This window comes from Scatophagus argus, chromosome 16 (genome assembly GCF_020382885.2).
Source record: "Scatophagus argus isolate fScaArg1 chromosome 16, fScaArg1.pri, whole genome shotgun sequence".
In the NCBI taxonomy this organism is placed as follows: Eukaryota; Metazoa; Chordata; class Actinopteri; family Scatophagidae; genus Scatophagus; species Scatophagus argus.
In genome coordinates, this window is record NC_058508.1 from 13,911,701 (window position 1) to 13,930,869 (window position 19,169).

The following is a 19,169-nucleotide window of genomic DNA, read 5'->3' on the forward strand; positions in this document are numbered from 1 at the left end:
AATCATGTACTCTAAGTTAAACAAAAAGAGTCAGTCATTGTGTCTGTCTTGATGCTGACTGGATTCATGAGTGTTCAGTGCCCCCCAATGGCCATAATGAGGAAATGCATCACTACGTTCAATTAGTCAAACAAGTGTCACTAAAGACATGACCCTAGTTAGATTAGGTATGGATAAAAAAAAAACACAAGACATCTACACATGACTTTTGGATACAAATAAAACAGAATGAATGAATTAAAATAATTTATTAATTTTCAAATTCAAAGTTATATAATGATGATAATGATTACTAGTATGGAATCCAGTGTGTACGCGCATGCATTTGGGAGGGTTCAGTCTTCAGCTTCTTGACAACAAAATAAAATAACCGTTACCAAAAGATACAATAATAGAGGTATTATTGAGGGTATTCAGTGGATATGAACACAATGAACTTAGCACTCATTTTAACTTTAAACCTGACTTATGAGTTTTGTTCTTTCTGTTCTGTTGCACCTGTCCTCACCAAGGCATATTCTTAATTAGCATGTGTTATTATTAGTTAACTCAAGCTCAATGAAGCTGAAGTCAGCATAATTTATGATCAAACCATATGAACCTTTGCACCTTGTAAACTGTGCCGCAATAAGCACAGTGCAATCGTGCTATTATTTCTCCCAGGGAATTAAAGTCAGTGTTTCCTCCTAAAATTACAAAAATATTTAGGGCAATTTACATATTATTTGTTTTGCTTTGTTTGTTTTTTTTTTTTTTTAATTCACTTAACATTTTCGGTATATCAAGAAGATACTGCTTTTTATTAACTCAACTGGCTTTGCGCGGTTTACGAGACGCGTGTGAACGCATCAGAGCAGGGGCTGTCTTTGAAAAGTTTTCAGGAAGCTGTTTGACAAAACGAAACTGTCCCAACTTACTTAGTTTCCAGCTCGTCTTCAGGTCATTCGACAGGCATTTTTTTTTGTGAAAAAAAATGCAGAGCAGTGCGTACGGGGCCTCGCTGGCTGGCGGTGCTTTTGATTTTGAGAGTTTCGTGAAGCAGCCACAGACCATTTTGCGCTGCTTGAGCTGGGTGAGTGACTACACGGAAACGTTAGCCTCAAAGTTAGCCAGCCAGCTGTCACATCACTGAGTTTATGTTAACAGATGTGGGCTTCCAGGGTCGACACAATTAAGTCAGTTATACAGCTTGTTAGCTTTTTGAGCTGCTGGTACTGGACATGAAGTGGGCGTTACGTTGAATTCTTAAATAATTGTTACATGAAGTGGAAATTGGTTGTTTTCTTCAGCACTTGTTGATATTAGCTAATGTTAGCTAGTGTGTTCTGTGCTGTGTCACCGCACTAACTGCCAGCTTTCCAACTGATGACGGGTCATTTCTTTGGCACTTTTGTTGATAACTGTGGTTTGAAAAGTGGAATAGTTAAAACTCAGAGGATGTCACCTTTTCTCTCTGGAGTACTTACAGTATGAGAAAAGATCAGGAATTGAAACTTCTCCAGCGTCATCTGTTGAGGGACAGACGTCTGCACAGTTTTCTATGTTAGATTAAACTAGTATGATGAGAGCTTACTCGGGTAATATGGATGATAATAATAAACTTTGGTTATACTATACACGCCTAAAAAACAACTTTTTTTTGCTTTGCAATGCGACAAATCATATCAAAACAATTGTAAAACATAAAATGACAACTAAGCTAAATTTGTAATAATGACACCCAATTTAAAACTGTGTCATTTTGAAAAGAAGATGCAGAGTTTACTGTTTTTATCTCTTCAGGCAAGTCATGTCATACTCAAAGCTTTGTCACTTTTGTGTTGAGTGCAATGTTCTGAGCATGAAGAAAGATCTTAGTGAGGGGGGAAAGTAAATTAAAGTGAGATTTTGCATACAGTTCAAAAGCCACGAGAAGCTACAGCAGGGTACACTTGAATAGCCTGAACTGGATAGGACAAGAGACCACTCATTTTAATATCATTTTATAAACTTTTACATTTGCTCAGGTTACATTTGCCACTTTGCTTGACAGCTGTTTTTAATATGAATTGAAATAATATTTTTTTATGATGAACGCTCTCTTGTAACATGAATCATGTGATAAACATCACACGGCCTCAAGATGATTTTTTTTTCCCCACCTCCCCATAACATTAACCCTGTGTGTTCCTGCTTTGCAGATATTCTCCATCGTGGTCTTTGCAACCATCACAGCAGAAGGCTACATTAACCCAACGACCGAGGCTGAGGCCAAGTGCATGTACAACAAAAATGACAGTGCCTGCAACTACGGAGTGGGAATCGGAGTCCTGGCCTTCTTGGCTTGTGTTGTCTTCTTTATTCTGGACGCCTACTTCCCACGGATCAGCAACGCCAAGGAGAGAAAATACATTGTTATAGCTGATTTGGTCTTCTCAGGTAAGAATTGGGTTTCACTGTAGACTGCACATGCTTGAATAAAGGAACTGTAACCGAAAAAGGGAAGTGATGCCTAGTTGAAGTTAATGCTGAGGTCATATTTTGACGTAATCCTGATTTGTTTTTCTGCTTTGATGTTTTTGCTGCGGGACAGCTGCGTGGACGTTCCTGTGGTTCGTTTGCTTCTGTGTCCTGGCCAACCAGTGGTCCAAAACTACGAAGACCGATGCCCCTGGTGATGCTGCCCGAGCTGTTATAGCCTTCTCCTTTTTCTCAATTATCACCTGGGTGAGCCTCTCGGTGTGACTAGCATTTCACCAGTTCATTTCAAACAAATTACATGATGATGCAAAAGTCAACTGGTTGAAAATTTGCCAGAGAGTCATGTGAAAGCTCCACTTACCGAGTGAGACTTCTCTCAACAGGCTCTTCTGTCCTACTTTGCGTACGGAAGGTATCGCCAAGGCGTAAGCGAGTTTGACCAGGAATACAGAGACCCAGCCAATGACCACAACACCCCTTACCCACCTGCTCAGTACGCCAGCAGCAGCGGCCCCACAGGCTACCAGCAGTCACCTTACACCCACAGCCAGGACCACCCAGGAGAGTACCAGCCTCCAGCTTACTGAAGGACTGAGATTCGAACACCCGAATCCACCCTGGGAGTTTTCTTTTTTAATGAGATGTGTGCCAGTGGTTTCGTTTGTAATGCAAACTGTTTTCTGCTCTTCCATTCCTTCCTGCAGAATGTGTTTGCATATTTTTGGCTGCACTGATACGTTTTTAAGATGATGGATTGATGGATTTTTTCTTTTTTTGTTAGGAGAATGTCTTGGTAAGAGAGAGGATGGCTTTATTTTCTGTGCATCAAACCAGCTAATCCAGTGCCCATTTTTGTTGCATTTTTGATTGCAATTTGATTTGTATTGTCAAGATGGACAATTTTCAAATTTGTTTTAATAGCTTTGTTACAATTTAGTTCATAAACGTATATTTTCATTACTCTCACGTTCACAAACAGTTCTTTGTTATTTGACCACACAACAAGCCCAGATTCTTTAATCAGTGGGTCCATCAAAAATGTTCCCTCTGTCATGTTTTTTTTTTTTTTTTATTATTATTGTGATTATTATTAACCAACCACTGTAAATGGCATTCATGCACTGATAAAAACAGTTCATTTCTTGGGGGGGGGGCAGTTTATTGCCAATATCTGATCTAAGATTGTTAATTTTAATGTTTTAAATTCAATTGCTGCAATTGTTGCAGTTTTGTTTAGTATTTATGGATGGGGGTTTTTTTTTTGGTTTTTTTTTGCAAGGTAGCCAAATCATTCATTAATTTCTGCTACCTGTGGAGAAATCTAATGTGCCTTTTTCAGTTTTTAATAATTTCCAATTCAGCAGTTGTTTCAACCATAAGTTGATTTCAGGAATTCAGTGATTTGGGGGTAAATTGATATACTTATCTTAATAATATAAAATTCAGTTCCGGTGCATGACAATCAAACTGCAGTTGTTCACTACATTGCTTTTTCCTTTTGCTTTTCTCACTCTTAAGTTCTTCATTTACATGAATTGCAGTTTCACTGTTGCACTCTCTGGCTTCACATTAATTCCCCATTAAATTGTCTTGTACAGTATTCTTTATCACATAGGGTTTGCCAAATAAAAACTGGTTTTGTTTGAACCTCTGGGCCTGTCTGCAATATCCTCTTCTAAGAAACAAGCCTTACTCTGCAGAGGGTTCTGCTCCCTTGGCAAATATTTGAGTAGTGATTGTGTCTGTGAATGTGGAGGCAGCCCTGCAATGATGTCGATACAGTAAGATTCATGCATGCATTACACAAGATGAAAACAAAGGCTAACCAACCTCGTTGAGAGTTCATATGGTCAGTGTAAGATTAGGAAAAATAATGTTCACTATTTTACCAAAAGATGAACTGAAGTTTGTAAAACCACTGGACAAAGTTCTGACATGTTCTTACGTTCTTCCTGTACAATGTTCTTTCAAAAACAAACGAAGAAGAAATGAGTAGTGATAATCCACAATTTTGCCTCTTTTGGCTTAATTTCTCTAACAGTAGAACAAGTGTGGTAACTGACTGAGGAAACGCTTACTGTTTGTGACCTGTGACACATTCAATGAAATGGCTTCTTCATTTTTGCACAGGTGTTGATGAAATTCCTAGCAGAAAACTCAAGTCCAGATAGTGGATATTCATGAGGTGTGGGTCCTCCTTGATCAAGTGTTGACACACACAACTACCCACCATCACTGGAGCTCCATCTGATCCAAGTTCTAGTCTGGAAAGCATCCTGTTTTGAAATGCTAAAACCAATCAGTCATGTATTTTCAACTCTTCCCAAACACAAGGAATGAACATTATTGTTGATGATTGTTGTTATCGTTACTGCTGATAGTTGCACGTTGACCAACAGCAGTGGCTGTTTTCATTGCCATTAATTGTTTCATTGTAACTGTTCACTAAACAAATAAATAACTTGAAGTCGCAACAGTGTCACTTGGCTGGATTTCATCATGTGCTATTCCAGAGAAAGCGTCCTGCTACTGATGTGAGGCTTATTCAGTCCAGGCTCCCATTTTCAGAGAGCCAGTGGCGGTCCTAGCCTGAATGGCACCCTGGGCGAACAGCCCCTGTGGTGCCCCCCCCCCGCACTGGCTCACGCGCCCACCAACCCAAAGAGAACATCGGGTGAAAAGTATATGTATAAACTTTATTATGATAGAAATACAATAAAACAAACTAAACATTAAACAACCAATTTAAAGTGCACAACCATAAATATATGCAAGATATATATTGTTTTAAAAGTGCTTTATAAATAAAGCTGAATTGAATTGAACTGAAAGAAAATACACATTTCATATCACAAGCATAGAAAAGCACGACAAAGAAATAAGGATAATTGAATATAAACAACAACAATAAAAATACAAGTCAAAATACACAAATCCTTCACACACACACAACTAAAACCTGACCCTTCTGGTGACAACATCCCCCATTAGGAAAAAAGAAATCTGATGCCACCTTACTTGGTCCTCTGTGTACCAACTCGGTCCTGATGCTGTCTGTCAGAGGTGATGGCCAGTCTGCAGGGTCTGTTGAAAGAGGCTCTTCTCCAGCGGAAGATGAACTTTGTGGGGGTTCAGGCATTTCTGTAGAACAGCACATCTGATTTGGCACATTATTCAAAGCACACAGCAGTGGAACAAAACATGGTTTTAAGAAACAGCAAAACTGGATTAATCACAACTAACAGGAAAAAATGTGTACGGGCAGGTAAAATTCACAGATAAAACACACTGCTGAGGAGAAGCAGCAGCAAACTCTTCATGGCCTTCCTGAGACATGGCAGGAGATGCCATAGAAGCCATAGCAGCCGTAGAGGTGGATGGGATCTCCTGATCCTCTGCTCCAGATGAGGCCTCTGTTGCTGGAGACTCATCCTGGGCAGGAGGCCCTCCATAATATTTTAGCAGTGTTGCTGGAAAAGTGCATCAGTGTAAACATGCATGAACGAGACACTGAAATACATTAGCTATCACTTAATGTTATTACGCCTATTACATGCTATTAACCTCCAGATTAACCAACGGGGAGAAATGCTTCATTGCCCAAATTCTATTAACGTTATACTGAGACAGAAAATAATGGACGAAATGTGGGCAACGTCCGTCTTTTTAAGGCTAGCTTACCGCACGGAAAACCCCGACGGCCAAATACAGCACGCAGCGATAACCAAATGGTCACAAAGCAATGACAGCAAAGGTGCTGATAGCTTAAGTGTAGACACAGTTATTGGTATGTATGTATGTTAACTCAGATAATGTTCAGGTAAACTGTAACCAGCACACAAAACAGCAAACAAGCTAATGGCCGCTAAACAATTAACGTTAGCCCCTTTTCATAACGTAATTACAGTCGTACGCTACAGAGGGAACATCAGCTACATACCTTTGTCTTTGGACCGTTTCTCCTCTTCTTCTTTCCTGTTCTTTCTGAAATAAGCACCCGATAGCTTTGGCCTTTTTCTATCCATTATGTTCATTACCTGAATCAGTCACCTCGGGAATCAACAGGTTACGCTAATGCCAATGGCCTCTGACGTGACGGACAGCAGGGGTCAGGACTAAACCAACACATTGGTGGTGTACAGATAGTCTCATTTTTGAACAGTAAGGCTGTATTATTGGCCTTCGCACAACCCACACACGATAAACAAGAGTGTATGGAATGTGAAACAGGCCTACAGTAGGCAACTATCTAGTGTTATGAATGAAATTTACTTTGAGTGCTTTTTGATTCCATAACTGTGGAACAATTAGGAGGATCCCCGTTCCCCCTCCTCCTTATTCCAGTGGTTTGACCTCGGTGAGTGACCCTACCTCCACCCCCACCCCCTTCTTGCAGAGTTGCAGTAACTGCAGCGGCACTCTCGGGGGGCGTAATTACAACGCTAGGGGGCGCCAATTATTTATTAATTATTTAAGTATTTTTTACCTTTTTTTATTATTTGGTGGGCGAGGCTGAGGTCCTCACATGCCGCCCCCAGCAAAGTGCCGCCCTGGGCGGCCGCCCAATTTGCCCATATGAGAAACCGTGACTGCAGAGAGCCATTGCATTACATCCTCAGTAAAACCTTGGTTATATTTATAGTTGTTGGTGAACAACTCATTTTGTTTCTTTTGCTGCTTGCAAGATCTTTATTCATTATGGGGCAAAACTGAATGAAACACACCATGACCCATTGCCTTTAACGATGCTGAATTTGAGTCAGAAAGATGTGCGCGTGTCTGCGCATGTGCATGTGTGACGAAGTAGCTGAGTCTCACGCCAGAACTTAAAAACTCGAGGAACGCTCGAAGCCGCTTTGATGTGCGAATATGACGTGACGTCACAAGCCGTGTTTGTATATGGTTTGGCTTTAAACTCATTTCTCATATCGTCCTTTGATCGCACAGCGAACACAGCGCGAATCTACTGCGGAAAAAAACTCCTCCAGAAATCCTACATATTGATTTTTGTCATCATACTTGAAAGGTAAGTCATTTCTTTAAGTCTATATTTAACTGGGTTACCGTATTTGAAAGCAATTTTGAGCTATACCTTCCTGAATCTTAGCATACGTTTAAACTTCTAGGCAGTAAGAAGTGCATGGCATTTTAGATTTAGGCCCACGCTTATTCTATAAACCTCTATGGAGAATTAAAAAGTGGCATTGATAGAATTAACAAAAGAGGATAAAGATAATTTCAAATCTAATGCCTTAATATCAAGTGGGACCTGAGTACAGAGCTTTCTGTTGGGAGTGTTTGAAGCTTGATAACTTAATGCTACTGACATGTACTAAGCTGCATAGTAGAATTCAAATTTAAAATAATAAGTGATATGCATGACTGACACCCACTCTTTTGTATTGTTTTACAGCCATGACACGAAGGAGCGCTCGTTTGGAGTCCATGGGATACTACGACAGCGAAGGCAACCCAACCATTTCCTACAAGGAGACAGTGTTTAAGTAAGCTGGAGTTCTATGTCTTTAATACAGTCACTTGTTCTTCCTTATACATCTACAAAGCTCTCAATGTGTTTTTATTTTCATTACATCCAGGATTTTTAAAAGACGCAAGAACCATTTCTGGCATGAGAGAGGAGAATCCACGCAAACTGTAATCGACAACGAAAACACTGGCGACAACTTAAACGGCAACAGCAACAACTACAGCAGACGGCCCAAAATGTTCATCCGAAAGATTTTTGACATTTTCCTCTTCATATTCCCACTGTGTTTTGGTAAGTTGTTTTCCACAAACTGTCATATCTAATACACCATTTTTGTAGAATTTCTGTGCTCTGAAATTTGTTTCTGTCCATCCTTCTATTAGGACTTGCATACGTGATTCCAACCCTGAGCTGCAGCTTTCTGGATTTGGGAGTCCCATATTCACCAGTGTCACCCACCTACATTAATATGGTATGTCTCATTTAAATATTCTTTTTGTTCATGTTAAGCACATACTGATCTCAGCATGTTCAAATCCTGACACCGTGAACACACAACCTTAAATGAATCTCTTGTCATTTGCAGGAGCTGAATGTGGGAAATGAAGACCAGATGAAGCACCTGATAAACATGGAGGAAGAGCTGCTAAGGCTGCAAAAACATGTGAACGACCTGAGAAACATGGAGGAAGAGTTGCTGAGGCTGCAAAAACACGTGACGCACCTGAGAAACATGGAGGAAGAGTTGCTGAGGCTGAAAAAACAAATGAACGACCTATCACCGGATGTGGACGCTTGGCCCGACTTTGCTCTGGATTCACAAGGTATGACATCTAAGTCACTCTCATCATTTTCATCTGTCAGATTGTAATTCGTGCACGTTGCTTTCGGTTTTGACATTGTATTCTCAGTTGTATTGTGTGTTTTTATTGTGTGCAGGGGCCGTAGCGTTACCTCAGAAGTCTTCAGAAACATACCGCACCAAAGAGGCGAGCTTCACATTTTTTGGGATACCTATCTCATTACCTGTAAAGCCAAAGATTGTTCTTCAGGTATGTACAAAACAAACGGCTGTGTAGTATGGCCATATCATATTATTCTTAATATTGTTATATCTTTTTTTGCCTCATAGAATCCCCCCCTCAACTCTCTTTTTCGCTCTTTCTTCCTCAGAGACAGAAACCTCTGACTCCAGGACACTGCTGGGCTTTTGCAGGTGGGCGTGGACATTTATTCATCGCCTTGTCCAACCCAATCTTCATCAGTCATGTGACACTGGGTCACATTTCAAAGAACGTGTCCCCAACTGGGAAAATTTCCAGTGCCCCCAAACACTTTTCAGTTTATGTAAGTATCAAATGTTACATTGTCAGACTGCAGACATCTTATGTGCCACTCGATTTTACTGCCACATACACAGAGAACAACAAGGTGTTGATTTGGGTTTTTCTTTTACTTCTTACAGGGACTGGAAACTTTAGATGATGATGGCACCAAGCTTGGAACCTTTCTGTATGATCACGATGGTGATTCACTGCAGACTTTCAAACTTCGGTTGCCCTCCTCTCATAAAGAACGTGTCATCAGATATGTGAGGCTGCAAGTGGAGAGCAACTGGGGCCATCCAGACTACACCTGCCTGTACAACTTCAGGGTCCATGGGAAGCTGGCAGAGTAAAGATGGAAATGAATGGAAGGTTAGTATATGAGGTAAGTATTTGTAAAGGTGAATCAGACTCCAAACATGTGTGGTTAATTGGCTTAATTAACCACATTTGCTGCTATTTTCTTTCACTCCAAATTCACACACAAAACACAATGCGTCATCTCTTCCGTGTTCCCAGATGTTTGCAGTCTAATTCACCTACACCTCATCTGGGGTTTTCTCCGGGTACTCCGGTTCCCCTACACTTATTATGCTTGCTAAAAAATAATAATAATAATAATAAAATAAAATAAAATAATAAAACAGTTATTTCTTTTCCCCTTAAATGATTCATTGAATCCACAAAATTTAAAAAGTCAAACTTTTTCCATCATAAAATGTTTCTTGGATTAATAGCTGACAGATTATGTTGCTGTAATGATGCAGGTGAATACATCTAGGTCAGCAATAGCTTTGTGCAAAGAGAATATACAGGAAGAAGCACAAACTGTATATTTGTTGTTGCTTTGATTACTCAATATTGTGATATTGTGTCCTCACTAATGAATGTGACATGACAGAACAAAGTACAGTCAAGAGCTATTCAAACTTTTATTTACCCTAGATTTAAAAAAAAAATGTATTAGCAACGGTCCGTGTATCATCCGTCCATTTAATTATTCCATTCAATCTGGCAAACGAATAAACGAGTCAATATTTAGTTTTTTTCGAATAAATGGAAGATTGTGCGATGCACGAGCAGTAGTCTTCCATTTCGTAATCTTCCATTTCTGCTACGTGACTTTCTACATAGCAAGAGAAAACAGAGACTTTTCAGTTTATGTAAGTATCACATGTTACATTGTGAGACTGCAGACATCCTATGTGCCTCCATGGGAAGCTGGCAGAGTAAAGATGGAAATGAATAGAAGGTTAGTATATGAGGTAAGTATTTGTAAAGGTGAATCAGGCTCCAAACATATGTGGGTAATTGGCTTAATTAAACTTTGTGCTTTGGGATTTGCAGTCCTGAAAACAGCAGCAAATGTTTGTGTTGATTTAGTGTCATTGGGTGTGATTGGGCGGATGTTTGGGTGGGTGGGTATGGTGAAGTGTGGTGATACTCCATACTTCATCATGCTTCTTCCCAGTGAACCTGCCGCCTGAACAGAAGCTGTTGGAGGCTCCATGTGGATCAGAGGAGACACTTGGCTGTCTGCACAGCAGACTGGATGGATCGGACATTTGCTGCTATTTTCTTTCACTCCAAATTCACACACAAAACACAATGCGTCATCTCTTCCGTGTTCCCAGATGTTTGCAGTCTAATTCACCTACACCTCATTTGGGGTTTTCTCCGGGTACTCCGGTTCCCCTACACTTATTATGCTTGCTAAAAAATAATAATAATAATAATAAAATAAAATAAAATAATAAAACAGTTATTTCTTTTACCCTTAAATGATTCATTGAATCCACGAAATTTAAAATAGTCAAACTTTTTCCATCATAAAATGTTTCTTGGATTAATAGCTGACAGGTTGTGTTGCTGTAATGATGCAGGTGAATACATCTAGGTCAGCAATAGCTTTGTGCAAAGAGAATATACAGGAAGAAGCACAAACTGTATATTTGTTGTTGCTTTGATTACTCAATATTGTGATATTGTGTCCTCACTAATGAATGTGACATGACAGAACAAAGTACAGTCAAGAGATATTCAAACTTTTATTTACCCTAGATTTAAAAAAAAAATATGTGTTAGCAATCTATTGCAATGATTCAGAGAGATGAATATCATAAATATCAGGTAATGTAAGGTAAAAATAAGATGCATTATTATTATTGTTGCTGGTATTGCTCTGTTAGTTTCCAGCAGTAGTTCCTTGTGCTCCTCACTTTTTCCCTGCCTTGTGTTTTCTCTTTGTCCTTGCTTGTCTTCTCTACCTGTCCCTGTGTGCTGTGTGTGTCCGGAGCCGCATGTGGTTTCTTGGTTGCCTCCCGCAAACTCACCTGCGCAGCTGAATCGGATGTCCCGATCAATTCCACCACCTTCCTGTTGTATTTAAAGACCAATTCATTCATCCACTCCACTTGCCAGATCATGCAGTTCCACGCTGCGGCACTATGCCTCGGGCCAGTTGCCATGTAGTCATTGCTTGCTTCCATGTGCCTCATGTCCAGTTCTCAGTTGATTTCTGTGTTCCAGGCTCACCTCCAGTCATCCAGTGTCACCTCAACTTGCCAGTTCCTTATCAACCTGGTATCCAGTCAGTCCAGCTCCAAGCGGGTTCATAAAGTTTTTCGCTCCAGTTATGACTCCTTGTCTGCTCTGTCTAATCAGAATCAGAATCAGAAACGTCTTTATTGCCATTGTAAGTGAAGAGGTTTCACATTACTAGGAATTTGTCTTGGTGATTGGTGCATACATAGAACGTAACGAGTAACATATAATAGTAGAATAAAATAAAATAAAATAGAATAAGGTAAAAAATAAATAAATAAATAAATAAATAAATAAATAAATATGGTTCTGGATGCATCCTCTGCTGGGCCCTTTGATGATGAGAGCTTACTTGAGGTCCCGGGCGATGGTGGTACCCAGGAAGCGGAAGGAGTCCACCATGGAGATGGGGGTGTCTGTAAGGGTGAGGGGGAGCGATGGAGCCGGCACTTTCCGAAAGTCAATGATCATCTCCACTGTCTTCTGGGCGTTCAGCTCCAGGTTGTTGTTGCCGCACCAGGACACCAGACGGTCCACCTCCCTCCTGTAGGCAGACTCATCCCCGTCCGAGATGAGACCGACGAGGGTGGTGTCATTAAATTAGTCAGCTTGACAGACTGGTGGCCGGAGGTGCAGCAGTTGGTGTAGAGAGCCTTTAACGATGCTGAATTTGAGTCGGAAAGATGTGCGCGTGTCTGCGCATGTGCATGTGTGACGAAGTAGCTGAGTCTCACGACAGAACTTAAAAACTCGAGGAACGCTCGAAGCCGCTTTGATGTGCGAATATGACGTGACGTCACAAGCCGTGTTTGTATATCGCTTGGCTTTAAACTCATTTCTCATATCGTCCTTTGATCGCACAGCGAACACAGCGCGAATCTACTGCGGAAAATAACTCCTTCACAAATCCTACATATTGATTTTTGTCATCATACTTGAAAGGTAAGTCATTTCTTTAAGTCTATATTTAACTGGGTTACTGTATTTGAAAGCAATTTTGAGCTATACCTTCCTGAATCTTAGCATACGTTTAAACTTCTAAGCAGTAAGAAGTGCATGGCATTTTAGATTTAGGCCCACGCTTATTCTATAAACCTCTATGGAGAATTAAAAAGTGGCATTGATAGAATTAACAAAAGAGGATAAAGATAATTTCAAATCTAATGCCTTAATATCAAGTGGGACCTGAGTACAGAGCTTTCTGTTGGGAGTGTTTGAAGCTTGATAACTTAATGCTACTGACATGTACTAAGCTGCATAGTAGAATTCAAATTTAAAAAAATAAGTGATATGCATGACTGACACCCACTCTTTTCTATTGTTTTACAGCCATGACACGAAGGAGCGCTCGTTTGGAGTCCATGGGATACTACGACAGCGAAGGCAACCCAACCATTTCCTACAAGGAGACAGTGTTTAAGTAAGCTGGAGTTCTATGTCTTTAATGCAGTCACTTGTTCTTCCTTATACATCTACAAAGCTCTCAATGTGTTTTTATTTTCATTACATCCAGGATTTTTAAAAGACGCAAGAACCATTTCTGGCATGAGAGAGGAGAATCCACGCAAACTCTAATCGACAACGAAAACACTGGCGACAACTTAAACGGCAACAGCAACAACTACAGCAGACGGCCCAAAATGTTCATCCGAAAGATTTTTGACATTTTCCTCTTCATATTCCCACTGTGTTTTGGTAAGTTGTTTTCCACAAACTGTCATATCTAATACACCATTTTTGTAGAATTTCTGTGCTCTGAAATTTGTTTCTGTCCATCCTTCTATTAGGACTTGCATACGTGATTCCAACCCTGAGCTGCAGCTTTCTGGATTTGGGAGTCCCATATTCACCAGTGTCACCCACCTACATTAATATGGTATGTCTCATTTAAATATTCTTTTTGTTCATGTTAAGCACATACTGATCTCAGCATGTTCAAATCCTGACACCGTGAACACACAACCTTAAATGAATCTCTTGTCATTTGCAGGAGCTGAATGTGGGAAATGAAGACCAGATGAAGCACCTGATAAACATGGAGGAAGAGCTGCTAAGGCTGCAAAAACATGTGAACGACCTGAGAAACATGGAGGAAGAGTTGCTGAGGCTGCAAAAACACGTGACGCACCTGAGAAACATGGAGGAAGAGTTGCTGAGGCTGAAAAAACAAATGAACGACCTATCACCGGATGTGGACGCTTGGCCCGACTTTGCTCTGGATTCACAAGGTATGACATCTAAGTCACTCTCATCATTTTCATCTGTCAGATTGTAATTCGTGCACGTTGCTTTCGGTTTTGACATTGTATTCTCAGTTGTATTGTGTGTTTTTATTGTGTGCAGGGGCCGTAGCGTTACCTCAGAAGTCTTCAGAAACATACCGCACCAAAGAGGCGAGCTTCACATTTTTTGGGATACCTATCTCATTACCTGTAAAGCCAAAGATTGTTCTTCAGGTATGTACAAAACAGACGACTGTGTAGTATGGCCATATCATATTATTCTTAATATTGTTATATCTTTTTTTGCCTCATAGAATCCCCCCCTCAACTCTCTTTTTCGCTCTTTCTTCCTCAGAGACAGAAACCTCTGACTCCAGGACACTGCTGGGCTTTTGCAGGTGGGCGTGGACATTTATTCATCGCCTTGTCCAACCCAATCTTCATCAGTCATGTGACACTGGGTCACATTTCAAAGAACGTGTCCCCAACTGGGAAAATTTCCAGTGCCCCCAAACACTTTTCAGTTTATGTAAGTATCAAATGTTACATTGTCAGACTGCAGACATCTTATGTGCCACTCGATTTTACTGCCACATACACAGAGAACAACAAGGTGTTGATTTGGGTTTTTCTTTTACTTCTTACAGGGACTGGAAACTTTAGATGATGATGGCACCAAGCTTGGAACCTTTCTGTATGATCACGATGGTGATTCACTGCAGACTTTCAAACTTCGGTTGCCCTCCTCTCATAAAGAACGTGTCATCAGATATGTGAGGCTGCAAGTGGAGAGCAACTGGGGCCATCCAGACTACACCTGCCTGTACAACTTCAGGGTCCATGGGAAGCTGGCAGAGTAAAGATGGAAATGAATGGAAGGTTAGTATATGAGGTAAGTATTTGTAAAGGTGAATCAGACTCCAAACATATGTGGTTAATTGGCTTAATTAACCACATTTGCTGCTATTTTCTTTCACTCCAAATTCACACACAAAACACAATGCGTCATCTCTTCCGTGTTCCCATATGTTTGCAGTCTAATTCACCTACACCTCATTTGGGGTTTTCTCCGGGTACTCCGGTTCCCCTACACTTATTATGCTTGCTAAAAAAAAATAATAATAATAATAAAATAAAATAAAATAATAAAACAGTTATTTCTTTTCCCCTTAAATGATTCATTGAATCCACAAAATTTAAAAAGTCAAACTTTTTCCATCATAAAATGTTTCTTGGATTAATAGCTGACGGATTATGTTGCTGTAATGATGCAGGTGAATACATCTAGGTCAGCAATAGCTTTGTGCAAAGAGAATATACAGGAAGAAGCACAAACTGTATATTTGTTGTTGCTTTGATTACTCAATATTGTGATATTGTGTCCTCACTAATGAATGTGACATGACAGAACAAAGTACAGTCAAGAGCTATTCAAACTTTTATTTACCCTAGATTTAAAAAAAAAAATGTATTAGCAACGGTCCGTGTATCATCCGTCCATTCAATTATTCCATTCAATCTGGCAAACCAATAAACGAGTCAATATTTCGTTTTTTTTATCGAAAAAATGGAAGATTGTGCGATGCGCGAGCAGTAGTCTTCCATTTCGTAATCTTCCATTTCTGCTACGTGACTTTCTACATAGCAAGAGAAAACAGAGACTTTTCAGTTTATGTAAGTATCACATGTTACATTGTCAGACTGCAGACATCCTATGTGCCTCCATGGGAAGCTGGCAGAGTAAAGATGGAAATGAATAGAAGGTTAGTATATGAGGTAAGTATTTGTAAAGGTGAATCAGACTCCAAACATATGTGGTTAATTGGCTTCATTTAACTTTGTGTTTTGGGATTTGCAGTCCTGAAAACAGCAGCAAATGTTTGTGTTGATTTAGTGTCATTGGGTGTGGTTGGGCGGATGTTTGGGTGGGTGGGTATGGTGAAGTGTGGTGATACTCCATACTTCATCATGCTTCTTCCCAGTGAACCTGCCGCCTGAACAGAAGCTGTTGGAGGCTCCATGTGGATCAGAGGAGACACTTGGCTGTCTGCACAGCAGACTGGATGGATCGGACATTTGCTGCTATTTTCTTTCACTCCAAATTCACACACAAAACACAATGCGTCATCTCTTCCGTGTTCCCAGATGTTTGCAGTCTAATTCACCTACACCTCATTTGGGGTTTTCTCCGGGTACTCCGGTTCCCCTACACTTATTATGCTTGCTAAAAAATAATAATAATAATAATAAAATAAAATAAAATAATAAAACAGTTATTTCTTTTACCCTTAAATGATTCATTGAATCCACGAAATTTAAAATAGTCAAACTTTTTCCATCATAAAATGTTTCTTGGATTAATAGCTGACAGGTTGTGTTGCTGTAATGATGCAGGTGAATACATCTAGGTCAGCAATAGCTTTGTGCAAAGAGAATATACAGGAAGAAGCACAAACTGTATATTTGTTGTTGCTTTGATTACTCAATATTGTGATATTGTGTCCTCACTAATGAATGTGACATGACAGAACAAAGTACAGTCAAGAGATATTCAAACTTTTATTTACCCTAGATTTAAAAAAAAATATGTGTTAGCAATCTATTGCAATGATTCAGAGAGATGAATATCATAAATATCAGGTAATGTAAGGTAAAAATAAGATGCATTATTATTATTGTTACTGGTATTGCTCTGTTAGTTTCCAGCAGTAGTTCCTTGTGCTCCTCACTTTTTCCCTGCCTTGTGTTTTCTCTTTGTCCTTGCTTGTCTTCTCTACCTGTCCCTGTGTGCTGTGTGTGTCCGGAGCCGCATGTGGTTTCTTGGTTGCCTCCCGCAAACTCACCTGCGCAGCTGAATCGGATGTCCCGATCAATTCCACCACCTTCCTGTTGTATTTAAAGACCAATTCATTCATCCACTCCACTTGCCAGATCATGCAGTTCCACGCTGCGGCACTATGCCTCGGGCCAGTTGCCATGTAGTCATTGCTTGCTTCCATGTGCCTCATGTCCAGTTCTCAGTTGATTTCTGTGTTCCAGGCTCACCTCCAGTCATCCAGTGTCACCTCAACTTGCCAGTTCCTTATCAACCTGGTATCCAGTCAGTCCAGCTCCAAGCGGGTTCATCAAGTTTTTCGCTCCAGTTATGACTCCTTGTCTGCTCTGTCTAATCAGAATCAGCAGTAGCGCTTTCTCATATGGGCAAATTGGGCGGCCGCCCAGGGCGGCACTTTGCTGGGGGCGGCATGTGAGGACCTCAGCCTCGCCCACTAAATAAAAAAAAAAAAAAAGATAAAAAATACTTAAATAATTAATAAATAATTGGCGCCCCCTAGCGTTGTAATTACGCCCCCCGAGAGTGCCGCTGCAGTTACTGCAACCCTGCAAGAAGGGGTGGGGTGGAGGTAGGGTCACTCACCGAGGTCAAACCACTGGAATAAGGAGGAGGGGGAACGGGGATCCTCCTAATTGTTCCACTGCTGTGTGCTTTGAATAATGTGCCAAATCAGATGTGCTGTTCTACAGAAATGCCTGAACCCCCACAAAGTTCATCTTCCGCTGGAGAAGAGCCTCTTTCAACAGACCCTGCAGACTGGCCATCACCTCTGACAGACAGCATCAGGACCGAGTTGGTACACAGAGGACCAAGTAAGGTGGCATCAGATTTCTTTTTTCCTAATGGGGGATGTTGTCACCAGAAGGGTCAGGTTTTAGTTGTGTGTGTGTGAAGGATTTGTGTATTTTGACTTGTATTTTTATTGTTGTTGTTTATATTCAATTATCCTTATTTCTTTGTCGTGCTTTTCTATGCTTGTGATATGAAATGTGTATTTTCTTTCAGTTCAATTCAATTCAGCTTTATTTACAATATATATCTTGCATATATTTATGGTTGTGCACTTTAAATTGGTTATTTAATGTTTAGTTTGTTTTATTGTATTTCTATCATAATAAAGTTTATACATATACTTTTCACCCGATGTTCTCTTTGGGTTGGTGGGGGCGTGAGCCAGTGCGGGAGGGGGGGGCACCACAGGGGCTGTTCGCCCAGGGCGCCATTCAGGCTAGGACCGCCACTGAGAATCAGAATCAGAAATGTCTTTATTGCCATTGTAAGTGAAGAGGTTTCACATTACTAGGAATTTGTCTTGGTGATTGGTGCATACATAGAACGTAACGAGTAACATATAATAGTAGAATAAAATAAAATAAAATAGAATAAGGTAAAAATAAATAAATAAATAAATAAATATGGTTCTGGATGCATCCTCTGCTGGGCCCTTTGATGATGAGAGCTTACTTGAGGTCCCGGGCGATGGTGGTACCCAGGAAGCGGAAGGAGTCCACCATGGAGATGGGGGTGTCTGTAAGGGTGAGGGGGAGCGATGGAGCCGGCACTTTCCGAAAGTCAATGATCATCTCCACTGTCTTCTGGGCGTTCAGCTCCAGGTTGTTGTTGCCGCACCAGGACACCAGACGGTCCACCTCCCTCCTGTAGGCAGACTCATCCCCGTCCGAGATGAGACCGACGAGGGTGGTGTCATTAAATTAGTCAGCTTGACAGACTGGTGGCCGGAGGTGCAGCAGTTGGTGTAGAGAGCCTTTAACGATGCTGAATTTGAGTCGGAAAGATGTGCGCGTGTCTGCGCATGTGCATGTGTGACGAAGTAGCTGAGTCTCACGACAGAACTTAAAAACTCGAGGAACGCTCGAAGCCGCTTTGATGTGCGAATATGACGTGACGTCACAAGCCGTGTTTGTATATCGCTTGGCTTTAAACTCATTTCTCATATCGTCCTTTGATCGCACAGCGAACACAGCGCGAATCTACTGCGGAAAATAACTCCTTCACAAATCCTACATATTGATTTTTGTCATCATACTTGAAAGGTAAGTCATTTCTTTAAGTCTATATTTAACTGGGTTACTGTATTTGAAAGCAATTTTGAGCTATACCTTCCTGAATCTTAGCATACGTTTAAACTTCTAAGCAGTAAGAAGTGCATGGCATTTTAGATTTAGGCCCACGCTTATTCTATAAACCTCTATGGAGAATTAAAAAGTGGCATTGATAGAATTAACAAAAGAGGATAAAGATAATTTCAAATCTAATGCCTTAATATCAAGTGG

The 19,169-nt window shown here is 40.5% G+C and overlaps 3 protein-coding genes across 3 annotated transcripts; all 3 read left to right on the forward strand.

Annotated features, from left to right (window-relative positions):
* Positions 1-833: 833 nt before the first annotated feature.
* syngr2a (synaptogyrin 2a) lies at positions 834-4,107 on the forward strand. Its single transcript, XM_046416188.1, has 4 exons — positions 834-1,072; positions 2,181-2,418; positions 2,573-2,706; positions 2,844-4,107. The coding sequence occupies exons 1-4, from the start codon at positions 974-976 to the stop codon at positions 3,045-3,047; spliced, it is 675 nt and encodes a 224-aa protein (XP_046272144.1). The 5' UTR covers positions 834-973; the 3' UTR covers positions 3,048-4,107.
* Positions 4,108-7,221: 3,114 nt separating this feature from the next.
* On the forward strand, positions 7,222-9,645 carry LOC124073209 (SUN domain-containing protein 3-like). The gene is made up of 8 exons (XM_046415282.1): positions 7,222-7,486; positions 7,874-7,964; positions 8,058-8,239; positions 8,332-8,420; positions 8,535-8,772; positions 8,888-9,000; positions 9,122-9,295; positions 9,414-9,645. Exons 2-8 carry the CDS (start codon positions 7,876-7,878, stop codon positions 9,624-9,626), a joined length of 1,098 nt encoding a protein of 365 aa, XP_046271238.1. The 5' UTR covers positions 7,222-7,486; positions 7,874-7,875; the 3' UTR covers positions 9,627-9,645.
* A 3,450-nt stretch (positions 9,646-13,095) lies between these two features.
* On the forward strand, positions 13,096-14,918 carry LOC124073208 (SUN domain-containing protein 3-like). The gene is made up of 7 exons (XM_046415281.1): positions 13,096-13,237; positions 13,331-13,512; positions 13,605-13,693; positions 13,808-14,045; positions 14,161-14,273; positions 14,395-14,568; positions 14,687-14,918. Exons 1-7 carry the CDS (start codon positions 13,149-13,151, stop codon positions 14,897-14,899), a joined length of 1,098 nt encoding a protein of 365 aa, XP_046271237.1. The 5' UTR covers positions 13,096-13,148; the 3' UTR covers positions 14,900-14,918.
* The last annotated feature ends 4,251 nt before the right edge of the window (positions 14,919-19,169 follow it).

Bases quoted from the DNA above. Each gene is read 5' to 3' on its own strand.
- syngr2a (XM_046416188.1), top strand. From the start codon at position 974: ATGCAGAGCAGTGCGTACGGGGCCTCGCTGGCTGGCGGTGCTTTTGAT. The intron at 2,419-2,572 runs GTAAGAATTGGG...GCTGCGGGACAG, and splicing joins AGCTGATTTGGTCTTCTCAG to CTGCGTGGACGTTCCTGTGG. The intron at 2,707-2,843 runs GTGAGCCTCTCG...TTCTCTCAACAG, and splicing joins TTTTCTCAATTATCACCTGG to GCTCTTCTGTCCTACTTTGC.
- LOC124073209 (XM_046415282.1), top strand. From the start codon at position 7,876: ATGACACGAAGGAGCGCTCGTTTGGAGTCCATGGGATACTACGACAGC. The intron at 7,965-8,057 runs GTAAGCTGGAGT...CATTACATCCAG, and splicing joins TACAAGGAGACAGTGTTTAA to GATTTTTAAAAGACGCAAGA. The intron at 9,001-9,121 runs GTATGTACAAAA...TTTCTTCCTCAG, and splicing joins AGCCAAAGATTGTTCTTCAG to AGACAGAAACCTCTGACTCC.
- LOC124073208 (XM_046415281.1), top strand. From the start codon at position 13,149: ATGACACGAAGGAGCGCTCGTTTGGAGTCCATGGGATACTACGACAGC. The intron at 13,513-13,604 runs GTAAGTTGTTTT...TCCTTCTATTAG, and splicing joins CATATTCCCACTGTGTTTTG to GACTTGCATACGTGATTCCA. The intron at 14,274-14,394 runs GTATGTACAAAA...TTTCTTCCTCAG, and splicing joins AGCCAAAGATTGTTCTTCAG to AGACAGAAACCTCTGACTCC.